The 12,382-nt window shown below is 55.6% G+C and overlaps 1 protein-coding gene across 1 annotated transcript; it reads right to left on the reverse strand.

The window, feature by feature from the left end:
• Positions 1 to 812: 812 nt before the first annotated feature.
• On the reverse strand, positions 813 to 6,494 carry LOC125149099 (RIMS-binding protein 3A-like). Its single transcript, XM_047827723.1, has one exon. It carries the CDS (start codon positions 6,399 to 6,401, stop codon positions 1,311 to 1,313), a length of 5,091 nt encoding a protein of 1,696 aa, XP_047683679.1. The 5' UTR covers positions 6,402 to 6,494; the 3' UTR covers positions 813 to 1,310.
• Between the last annotated feature and the right edge of the window lie 5,888 nt (positions 6,495 to 12,382).

Consider the following 12,382-nt stretch of genomic DNA (forward strand, 5'->3'; position numbering starts at 1 on the left):
CAGCCCCTGGGACAGATGGTGGAACCCTCTGGACCTAATTTGCCAACTCCCCAAGGAAACTGCTAGTGGCTCCAATCCTTCGCATGCCCAGGAATGCTTCTGGTCATTTCCTCCTGCACCCAGTGCCCTTCCTTTGACATCACTGCTGTACTCAGGGAAACAAAAGAGTATCAAACAGAAGCAGAGAAGGATGGGAGCATCTGGCTGGCTCAGTAGGAAGAACATGCAACTCTTGATCTCGGGGTTGTGAGTTCCAGCCCAATATTGGGTATAGAGATTACTTAAATAAAACTTTATAAAAAAGGCAGAGAAGGATGAAGACCACCCTTCATTCTCGCTCTCCTAGAGGGAGAGCCAGGAAGACTGTGGGAGGAAACAGCTTTTCAGCTGTGTCACCTGACAAGAGGGGGCCCCCTGAGCCTCAGAGTCTCTTCTACAAGATGGGGTAAATATAGAAACACCCTCCCAGAGAGAAGCCCTGGGGAAAGGGGGCAATTACTAACACCATGCAGAGTGGGATCCCCAGTCGGGAGACACTGATCCCACTCTCCACAAAGGCTGGCACCCAGGGACACAGGCCACATGCAGGGAAGCCTGTGGGAAATGTCAACCTCGTTGAGCCATTGGGGCCCTGCTTCTCAGCCCTGGCTCTTGGCTTGACCCCTGTATAGTCCTGCCAGAAGACCGTAGGCTAAGCCCCCTCCAAAGAACAAGGAGGTGCCCTCCCCAGCTGGGAACACATGTCTGCAGCCATTGCAGGACCCCTGGACAGAAGAGAGAGGGGAAGAGAGGTATATTTGTGTTTCCCTTGGTTGTGCTTTTACTTCTGAAGTATTATTTTTCTTTTTTCTATGAACATTTTAATGAGGGGTTGAACATAAGATAGAAAAATAACATTCTGATCACTTTTTTTTTTTTTTTTAAGAGGCAGGCTTTTCTTGAGACTTTCATACAACGCAATGGATGAGGACACTTCTAAAGAAACTCCTAGAGACAATGCATACTGAGCACAGAAAAAGGCCCTTCTCCAAATACCTGTCATAGTCACTGATAACTCCAAAACAGTCTGTCAGACTCTCGTGGGCTGCTTGTTCTGTTTTCTTTTGGGAACAGCTCAGTTCAGACTGAAGCCCTGCTCCTCTCAGAGGCCAGGGGACTCCTGGGGACTGGTGTCAATTTCTCACAGTGACATTCTGAGCAAGTGCTGCTCCCAGAGTCGAGGAGGGATGCTGGAGTTAGGGTCCCAGTTCTTGCTTCTCCTCTGGCGGGGTGTGGGTGGCCAGAGGCCACTACCCCGGCAGGAGCCTTGCTCACTTTCCATGGAGGGGAAGGTGATCCAGCAGGTGGGCTGGGACCAGGCCCCTGTGACCACCTGACTCCCCATAATAGAATCCCTTGTCATCCACAGGCCCATAGACCATGACCATATCCCCTGCCCTCAGTGACAGCTTGTCCTTCACCTGGCCCCCTGCTCGCCCATCCTTGGGGTCATAGTCCAAAGCTGTCATCATGGTTGTTGGAGTCCACAGTGGTGACCTCCAGGGGTTCCCTTGGGGCATAGGAAAGGAGCCTTGGGGGCTGGTGAGCCCCCCAAAGTCATCGAGGTGGGCCACAGAGGACAGGTGCCCTTGTGCTGGCAAATGCCACATCCCATCAGTCTGCTCTGTGCCTACCTTTACCTCGGCCACCAGATGCCCAGGTATGTTGCCCACTTGCCCATTGCATTCACCATGGTAGAAGCCACAAGGGTCCTGAGAGCCCCACACTCTTAGCAGCTGCCCTTTCTGGAAGGCTAGCTCCTCCTCTGCAACCTCGGGGTTGGCAGACATCACCAGGGGGTCATAATCAAAGAGGGCCACAAAGACCCTGGCCAAAGTGTCCACCTCTGTCCCCAGTGGTGAGGGGCCACCCCTGAACATCTTAGTGACTTTGCTGGATGGAGCTGGACAATGTGCTGGGCTGGGCTCCAGGAGCTGGCACTCTCTCTTGCTCCCCAGAGCCTGACAGCTCCCATTCTGGGTCCTAAACTCTTTTCTCTGCTCTCGCCTCTCTGGGCCCCACAGATTGATGTGCACTGCCTCCTCCTCCTGCAAAATGTTGTGGAAGTCAGACACATATGGTTGGCTGGTGTCCAGCTGGGGAGGGGCAAACACATCGGTATCTTGCTTTTGCCTAAGGACCTTTTCAAAAGCAGCCTTTTCCTGATATGGTTGCTTCTCAAGCCCAAACTCTGGGAACAGATGGATGACTCCCGAAGCATGGCTTTTTCTGGCGCCCAAGTGCCAGTAGCAGTTTTCTTCTCCCCTAGACTGTCCACTGAGCAGAGGTGGTCTGTGGTTTGGGGAACTCTTCTGAAAGAGCAAGTCCTTTCTGCAGACCTCCTGGGCCCCTATAGGCCCCTGGGGTTGGCTGCCAGACCCCACACTTGCACATTCTCCCTCTAAACTCAGGTTGCACATCGGGGACTGCCTCCTTGAGGGTTCTTCAGGGAATGCTTCTAGAAACTCGACCTGGGGCTCCCTGCAGCTTCCAGGAGTGTGGGGGCTGGCTTTAGCACTCAGGGGAGCCAGTGCCAGCCTCTGAGGATGGACAGGGACTGTGACTCTGCAGGTAGACAGGTCACCACAGGTGTAGCTAAAGGAAGAAGTCTCTGGCAATTGGTGACAGGTGAAACAGTCATGAGGGATCTGGGCTGGCACTGAATCCAGGGACTCACCACAAAGCGACATGGTTCTCACAGAGACATTCTGGCACATCAGGGGCAGGTGGAGCTGGGAAAATTCCAACAGGGTGCTCCCAGCAGTGGCATCAGCAACCTCTGCAACCTTGAACCCATCAGCATACACAGCGTAGCCAGTGACCTGGACTCCGTTGGATGACCCAGCAGAGTGGATGGTTACAGGGAGCCAGCTGACCACTAGGCTGCCTGGTGAAGCATGGCGCTCCACCAGCACATCCAGAGGAGGGTGAGGAGGTCCTGCCAGCGGTGTGTCAAAGGTGATGGTGGAGGACGTTGTTTCCCAGTGCACCTGCAGCAAGTCCCATGGCAGCTGCACCTCCACTCGTGCCCGGTACCGTGTGCTAGGATGCAGGCTGTGGAAGGTGTAGCAGCACACACCTGCTGGGGTCAGGGCATGCTCCTGGTCATTGAGGTATACCATGTGGGGGTGGTTGCTGCTGCTGTAGACCCAGGTAATCTTGGCTGATGTGGCTGCAACACTCTGCAGGTGTAGTTGCATGGGAGCCACGCAAAAAGCCCCTGTGGCCCCCAGAAGGGGTCTAGAGAAGCCCTTCTCCTCCCCATACTGCAGCGAGCCCAGCCAGCTGTCTTCTTCTCTCTTGGCATCTGAGATCTCTATTGCCACTTCTGTCTTGGAGCCTGCCCTCACCATCTGGCATGTCCCCTTGTCCATAGCTCCCTGGGTTTTCCCAGGCAACAAGCTGTGACCAGTGTCTTCCTTCAAAAACTTGCTGTGTCTACCTAGGAGTTGAGTAGGGCTGAAGTCAGGGGACTTGGGGGACCGGCAGCCCAGGATGTCACTGTCTGGAATCTGCTCCACCAGGTTGGAGGGCACCAGCCCCCGCCGGCCATCCTCAAGCTCCCCTTCATAAAATCCATCTTCATCCATGTCCCCCAAAACATACACATAATCTCCAGCTGTGAGGGGCAGTTCACTCTCAGGATGTTCATTAGGCCCCTTAAAAGGATTGTAGCTATACCGAGCCAGGAAGATCTTGAGCTTAGGGGTCAGGGGGGCCTCTGAGCTCCTCGCTTCCAAGGTAGAGGACACACCGTCAGGCTCCAGATCCTCCACCTCGCTGGCTGTGTCCATATCCAGAGGAGGACAAGATGGCACCGTGGCCCATATGGACTCCAACTCAGAGGGAGAATTCGACTGGGAGCTAGTTTTCTTGGCTAGGGACCCGGAGTCCAGAGGTCCGCTGGCTGGGACTCTGTCTGGCACTTGAGGGTCACTGGCTGGCTCCCTGATAGCAATTGGACTTTCCAGCTGAGAAGCTTCCTGATTTCCCTGTTTGTCTGCACTGGGCTGTGAAGCTGCTTGCTCTTCAGGCGCCAGCTGGAACTTGGTCCTTCCACTATCTCTGACTTGAGCCTCCGGGACTTGGGGGGCCTCCCGGGATTCCTGGGGAAGGTAACCAGTCTGACACTGGAGCGCAAGCATCTCCTCCCTAGCAGCCTGGAGATCTCGCAGGGCCTTCTGCAGGTCGTGCTGCAGCTGTTGCTGCCTGTCCTGCCCGCGCGCAGCCTGCTGTAGCAGCTGCTCCGCCAGCATGCCGGCGGCGTCGCGCTCCTGGCACGCGCAGCCCAGCTGCCCGCGCACATCGCTGTTTTCCGCCGCCACCTTCCGCGTCCAGTCGGCCTGAGCCTGCAACCGCGCGTTCTCCTGCTCCAGCCAGGCTTCCTCGCGTAGCGCCGCCCGCAGCTGCGCTTCACCCTCCTCGCCGCGGCGCCGTGCCGCGGCCGCCTGGGCGCCCAGCTCCAGCTCCAGTGCCTGCACCTGGCGCCGCGCCTCCTCGAAGGGTGCGCTCTCGCCGTCCGCCTCAGCTCGGGTGCAGCCGGTGGACTGCTGCATCGTCAACTGTCTCTGCAGGCGGACCACCTCCCGCTGGGACTCGCGCTGCAGCCGGTCCAACTCACTGATGTTGAGCCACTGGGCTTGGGCAGCACCCCCGCCAGGGTGCGGGACACTATTCATGCCTGAGGCGACGCGAGCTTGCAGCAAATGGCACTCCAGCCGCAGCTCTTCGATCTGCTTGTCCTTGGCCAGCAGCTCGCTTGCCTGCTCCGACAAGTCCCGCGCGCGCTGGCGGGCAAAGGCCTGGCACAGTTCCAGGCCAGCGCGGCTCTCGCCTGGCACAGGCGCGCTCACAGCCCGCAGGTTGGTTTCTTGCAGCTTTCGGGCCCGGTCCTCTAGGCGCCTCGCGAGGCCTGCAAGCTCCGCGTGCTTCACCTTGAGCCGCTTCACCTTCTCGTCGGACTTGTCCTGGAAACCTGCGCGCCACAGCTGCACGTTCTCCTCCCACAGTCCCGAGCAGCGGCGTGCCAGCACCTGCAACGCCTCTGACAGTTCCGAGTTCTGCTTCACCAGCTCCTGGTAGTCCAGATCCGGCAGCGAGGGAGTCAGGGCCTCGCAGGGCTGGCTCCCGGAGTCCTCTCCTAGAGAGTCACTAGGTCTCCTGTGCTTCGATGGCGGTGGCGGTGGCGGTGGTGGGGGTAGCGGGGGCGGAGGACTCGAGGAGCCTACGATGGGGGTGTCTGGCCAGGAGGCCGGCTTCTTGGATTCGGGGGCTTTGGGGCAACTGAGGGTGCTGTCGAGATAGCGGGAACGCGCTGGTGCCAAAGAATCGAGAGAGCAGGAGCGCGGCGTGTGGAGCAGGCTGTCTGGGGAGCTGGAACACCTGGCTGGCACCACGTCTAGGGAGCGGGAGCGCAGGCGGATGCCAGCGCTCAGGCTGTCAGTATTCAAGGATTCGAGTTTACAGACGGACTTTGGGGGCCCGGGGGAGTTGCCGGCGGTATGGAGGGGCGGCTCTTCCGAAGAATGCACGGCTTGGGGGTCGGGGGAGACGGGCAAAGCGGGATGCCAGCGGAAGTGCTGTAGGATGTACTTGAGGAAGAGCCGGCGCTCCACGTCGAGCGCCGCCTGCAGGTGTCGGATGCGCGAGGCCTGCTCGCCGTCGGTGTCCCAGCGAAGCTGTGCCAGCACTTCCTGCAGGCGACAGCGGCACTGAGCAGCAGCGACGTCGGGCGCCCCCGCGCGGCCACAGTAGCCACGGTTCACTAACTCCTCTGCCAGCTGGCGCTGCAGCTCCCGGGCCTGGCGCATGACGCCGTCGCGCTCGCGGTGCAGCAGCTGCCGCAGCTGCCGCATCTCGGCCTCCTTCCAGCGCAGCAGCTGCCTAATCTCGGCCTCACGCTCCCGCAGCATGTCCTCCTGCAGCTGCCGCAGCTCCCGGTCGTGCTGAGCCTCCCACTTGGAGCGCAGATGGTCAACCAGCTGCTGCCTCTCCCGCTCGGCCGCCTCCCGCAGCTGGCGCGCCTGGGACGCGAAGCGCTGCGTCGCCGCGCGTCCGCGCGCCCGCTCCGCCTCCAGCTCCGCCCGCAGCTTCTCCAGCTCCCGCCTTTGCTCCTCCAGCACCGCCGCCGATGGACCCGGACTACCCGGCTTCTTGGGTGTCGCGCGGCCGCTGCCCAAAGGGCTGGGCGAGTCCTTGGTCATGGTGGCCCCGGGCCTGGCCAGACGCCAGACCTCGCCTGGCCCAGGCCGCTGCTCTCCAACGGCCGCCGCCCCCGCTGCGGCCAACCGCCCCGCGTGCCCCTTCCGGCTTCCCATGGGGGTTTCCGCGCGCCCCTTCCGCCTCTGAGCGTGTTCCCCCATCCTCTGGCGCGGATGCACTAGCCTGATCTCCTTTCTGGGCTGCCTGTGAGGCGGCTGGCCTCCAGACACCCCTGCTCAACACAGCCCATGACCTTTCTGGGATGCCCAGGGGTCTCTGTGATCCCAGGCCTTTCCCTGTTCCTGGTGCCAGGTCCTTTGTGACCCTCCCCCCCCCCCCCCCCCCCCCCCGCCCTGGGGGATACTCTCCCAGACACCGTACAATCTCTTTCAGGCCAACTGGCACTGTGGGAAGCCTGGGCTACTGCTCTGGGCTCCATGTATGGGTCAAAATCAGGATGGGGTGTGGGTAGATCGCGCCTGGCTCTGTCATGGGTTCAGCTGACCTGTTTGGGCTAAATGGCTGGGAAACACAAAAGAATGCCCCCAAACTTGGGGGTGAGCCCTGAACCCCTACTGGGGGATACATCTGGTGTCTGCACCCTCAAGGCACCTACTCTTCCAAGGACCCCTGGAAGTGCTGGACATTTGTATGCATTATCTATTTAAACTTCCTATGCCTAGTTTACAGATGAGAAGTCTTGAGCCCATAGTCTGGGCATGGTGCCAGCTGAGACAGGGGAGAAGGCCTCCTTGGAGATCCAAAGCCCTGGCCTATGTTTTCTTGGTTTATTTTTACGATCATCTTGCAAGGACACTCTGAGGGATAAGGACCTCTCCATGGTCACGCTGCCCAGAAGTAGCTAAGTAGGGAGTGAAACCTAGAAAATTCTGCCTCCAGAGTCCGTGGGTACTCTTACTCCATCTGCCCAACCTCAGGGTTATGGCTATGAAGACCACTCCCCACTCTTTCTCCCAGGGCAGGGTCTCACACTTTGCATATGCAAAAGGAGAGAGGGTCATTTAGAACCCAGAGTTGGGGGCCAGCCAGGGAGGAAGGTGAGAAAATGGGGATGCCATGGGGGCCCAGCCTACCTTTTATCTGGTCCAGGAGTGTCCAGGGCTTCCTACTTCTCCAAAAGGTAAAGTCACAGATCCTTATGGGCCCAGCTGGCTCTCTATCCCCCCTCCCTGGATGCAGCAAGGCCAGAGAATTTTTCATGGCTCTCCAAGGGGCAAAGTGGTCAGATGGTTAGGACTGGCACGCCTTTGGAGTCAAACAGTCCTGCAGCTTCTTGTGCCACTTTCATGTCCTCATCTGTAAAATGGGCTAATAAATGCAGCCCTTTTCTGTGTTGTGTGACCTCCCAGAGTTCCCTGACCTCCCTGAGCACCCATATCTACTGTTTGTGAGGATTCAATGAGGCAAGAGCACTCAGTGCCTAGAACAGAGCAAGGTTCTGTTTGGCAGCTCACTGATTCTAATCCCAGTCCCTTTTTTGCAGCTACAGAAACAGGTCTCCAAGCAAAGATTTGGCTGAAGCCAGTCAGGGCTGCCATGGTAAAGGCAGCACAGGTACTCTTTGTGCTCTCTAGGACTCACTCCAGATGACTCATGGCAGATGGGAAACCTCAGAGACCTGGGTATCCATCCAGGCTCTGCCACTTTTTGCCTGAGTGACTATGGCTGGTTACTTCACCTCTCCTGGCCTCTACTTAATGGATGTATTGATAACACCAGTCTTCCATGGTTAGAGAGACACCAGGACTCTGTCAGGTGATGGCCAGGTGTGCAATAGGAGCTGCATCAAGGTCTGTGTAAGTTCCCATTGTCCCATCTATGGGTTGGCCTAGACCCTCACAAGCTTCTTCCAGGACCTAAAGAATCCCCCTGCCTCAAAGGCCTCTGGGCCTTTGCATGTGTTGTTCCCCCCTGCCTGGGATGCCTGTATTGCCCAACACAAAAATAACAGCAATGACCATTGCAGACCAAGAACCTACTGTGTGCCATGCTCAGTGCTAAATGCATGCCATTCATTATTTAAACTACCCATTTTACAGATGGGAAGCCTCAAGCTCCAGTGGATCAAGAGTTTTTGTCCACTTACCTGCTGCTAACCTTGTCTTGTCCTGTAGCTTCAGCTTAGCAGTTCCTCCTCCAGGAAGGCTTACCTGACTCTTAGGGCTGAGTCTGGACTCCCTAAAACTCTACAGCCCTGATCATCCTACCTGGTATCTTTCCATTTGGAGCAGGGATGTATCTTATATACATTAGTGTCCTTGCCCAGAGTGGTTTCAGAGAAGGAATAAGTGAAAAGTCCCTCTCCAGAAAGGAGGGATAGGGACCCAGGGACAGGCAGGCAGGAAGGGCAGAAAGGGTACTGCCCAACCTGCCCACCCAACCTGACTACCTCTCACATGTAGGTACCACCTGGCATCAAGGGCTGAAGCCCCAGGCTCTGGGATGCCTATCAGGGCTTTGGGCAGATGCTTTAGGCTGGAATGAGGATCAGGCCTCATTAGAGATGTCGATGGGGTCCGAAGCTGCAGGACACACATACATACATGCGTTCATAGCCTCTCTAGGCCGGGCCATCTGTGTGGCTTGGGAACTCAGGAGCCCTACTTAAATCTGGCTCCTCCCTCCTTGCTATTCCTGCTCCAGCACCAAGTGGCTCTGTCTATGGTATCTATGGCTTCTCTGTGTTTCAGGCCCTTTCACTCACACAGTTATGTCTCCAGGTAGGTGGGCAGGTGATCTTAGCCCCATCTCACTGGTGGGAAGACAGAGGCTCAAAGAAGCACATGTTGTGTTCATTCAGCATGTGGTTCTGTGGGCTCCACACTTTTTGCTATACTTATGTTTTTCTTTTTCTTTTTTAAATGTTTATTTATTTTGAGAGAGAGAATGAGCAGGGGAGTGGCAGAAAGAGAGGGAGAGAGAATCCCAAGTAGGCTCCATGCTCAATGAGAAGCCTAACACGTGCACTCAATCTCACAACCGTGAGATCATGACCTGAGCCGAACTCAAGGGTTGGTTGCTTAACCGACTGAGCCACCCAAGTGCCTCTGTACTCATGTTTTTCAAACACGGGTCCTCTGAACCACTGGTGTGCCATGGGAGATAGATGCCTTTGGGCAACGATATGTAGCAAGAAAACAGAGAATGGAGATTCCTAATGTTCTTTTTGAGAAACAAGGTGGATATGGGGGTCAAGTGGGTAGGCAAGATGGAGAGACAGCTCTACCCTTCAACTGGTGCTGGGCCACTGGATGTGGTAGCCACAGGTAGAGATTCTTCATGCAATCCCCACTACAGTTCTGTTTGACAGAGGAGAACCTGGGGCTTGGTGGGAGAAGGTGGCTTGCCAGGGCATATAGGCAGCTGCGGCAGAGCTGGATTGTCACTTCAGGGCAATGGGTGGGGCTCCACAGCCTGGATGTTTGATGCAGCCTTGAGTGGTACCATCAGGTCAGGAAGGTAGGCTGCTACCAAGGAGGAGAACCCTTGGATGAGTCTCTGGGAACTCTACAGTCACCATCCAACTGTTGCCTGGGCTGGCACCACCTGTGGCATGTCAGAGGCATTCTGGAATGTGGTTGAGCAAACCAGGGCTTCCCCAGTGCCAGGCTTCTGCCATCCCCACACTCATCACATTGTTCAGTGATTGTCCAGTGACCTGCCTGTCAGCCCCATCAACTCTGAGCTCAGGGAGAGCATGGACCATGTAGCTGCATTCTCTGGGTCTCAGCTTTCTTGTCTATAATATAAAAGAGATTGATTACATGGGTGGTTTTCAAACTGGGTTCTTTAGGGCCCCAAGTTTCCTGAGAAATACTGTAGGATTGTTGGGGGTGGGGGAATGTGCCCAGAGCTAAATGGGAAACACTGTCCCTACTTGCTTCAACAGAGCACATCCAACTGTTAGTATCATTATTTAGGTTCTAAGGAAGATTTTAGCTTAATAAAGAGGCATATTGCTAGAAGCAAGTTTGAAAACTTCTGGGTTAGAGCCCCTCCTGTCTATTAACTGCATACACATTGCCCTGACACCCAGTGATTTCACTGACCCTGAGAGAAGGCACCTGTTCCCCTCACCTTGGTTTGCCCCACATCACTAGCCTTGTACTCCATGCTGCCTCTCCTCCCAGCACCAGTCTGTGACCTTTGGGCCATGAGGTCATGGTGTATGGGATCCCGGGCAATCTCTTCACATCCCTCCTCTGCCAGCCTGACCTGGCCCTGTTTCAGCTCTGCCACCCATGCCCAGAGCTTTACAGAGCTTGCCTGGCCCTTGTGAGTGGTGACAGCTCCATCCAGAGAGACCACTGGAGGGTTTTAAGCTTCCAGACCCCTGTAGCCCCAGCTTCCCCTCCACATCCCTTGTTTTTGGGTCAGTGCGTTTTCTTTTTTTCCCTTCCTTTTATTTTTCATTACGTTTTTATTGTATTTATTTTGAGAGAAAGAGAGAGAGAGAGAGCAGGGAGAGGGGCAGAGAGAGAGGGAGAGAGAATCCCAAGCAGGCTCTGCATTATCAGTGCAGAGCCTGATGCAGGGCTTGATCTCACGAACTGTGAGATCCTGACCTGAGCCAAAATCAAGAGTTGATGCTTAACCAACTGAGCCACCCAAGTGCCCCATATATATTTTTTAATGTTTATTTTATTTTGAGAGAGAGAGAGAGAAATAGGGGGTGCAGAGAGAGAGGGAGAGAGAGAGAATCTCAAGCAGGCTCCATGCTGAGCTCAGTGCTCGACATGGGGCTTGATCCCACAACCCTGAGATCATGACCTGAGCCAAAATCAGGAGTTGGATGCTTAACCAATCAAGCCACCTAAACTTTTTTTTTAAGTTTAAACTTAAGTTTAAGTTTAAACCTTTTTTTTAAAGTTTATTTATTTAAATAATCCCTACACCCAACATGGGGTTTTAACTCATGATCCCAAGATCAAGAGTCACATGCTCTTTAGACTGAGCCAGCCAGGCTCCCCTGGGTGAATGTGTTTTCTATCTGTTCTCTGATGTCTCCTCCGTGTCTAGAACAATGCCTAGTACATAGTATGTACTCAACAAATACATGACTGAAGAAGACAGAGGCATACAGGCCAGGTGTGCTTTCTGTCCTCATGGAACTTATAATCTAAGGGATAAAGCCTGAGGTTAAACATAGATATGGCAAAGGAGTGTAGTGAGCTCGAATTGTGGGCAGGGAATGTGAGTGAGGGCTATGATGCCAATGGGGTGAAGAGCTCTGCCAGAGCAGGCTTCCCTAAGAGCCCAGGTGGGCTGCCTAGGGATCAGATTGCAGGCAGCAGGGCCTTGCAAAGCCCCCAGTCCTCTATGGTCTGGCTGCCTACACCTGCTCTCTCCCATGCCCACCCTGCTCAAGGCATGCCCATACTCTTCTGGCATTGATTCTTGGCAATCGTGTCCCAGTCCTCAGTTGCCTAGAGAGAAACTGGAGCTCAGAGAGGAAGGGTCGCTCAGCAGAGGCCCAGCCAGGTCTTCTTACTCTGAGTTGTAGGAAGGCCTGGAACCCCCAGGACTGCCCCTTCCTGGATGGGGCTGTGTACCTGGAGAGGGCCCGTGCTGTTGTCTGCCCCCACTTCCCAGGCCCTAAAGCCATCTCTGGCATGCTCCATGCCCTCCTGGGCACACAAGCATGTGCCACCTTTTAGCTCTCTGGCTAGGGCTCCCCGGAATGCTGGGCTGGCCTTGGCCCTGAGTCCTCACTAGCCACGGAGGCTGTCCCTGTCCTCTCCAGACGAGGAAACTGCTCAGGGTCACATAAGGACTTGGGCCTAGGCCTGTGTGACCCAAGTCTGGGCTCTGAACTCGTGCCAGTATAGCCTGGCCCATGAGCTCTGGCAGTCTGAGGGTAATTGTAATCCCTGAGCCTTCAGACAAATGTCTGCTGCTTCCTGAGGACCCTATTACTGTTGACAGCATCACTGTTCCAGCCCTCCACTGTTTCCGGGACAGACCTATCTTCTGTTTTCTGCCGTCTCCACTTCTCTCCCCTCTGAACCTCTTCCAGCTGCCCTCCTTCCTATGCAGCCTGAAGCACAAGTCCTGATCTACTTCTTACTGACACCAGTGGCAAGACCCTTTGTCCAGTCATTTGGCCATTGCTGTAGGTCAG

This window comes from Prionailurus viverrinus, chromosome D3, assembly GCF_022837055.1.
Source record: "Prionailurus viverrinus isolate Anna chromosome D3, UM_Priviv_1.0, whole genome shotgun sequence".
Lineage (NCBI taxonomy): Eukaryota > Metazoa > Chordata > Mammalia > Carnivora > Felidae > Prionailurus > Prionailurus viverrinus.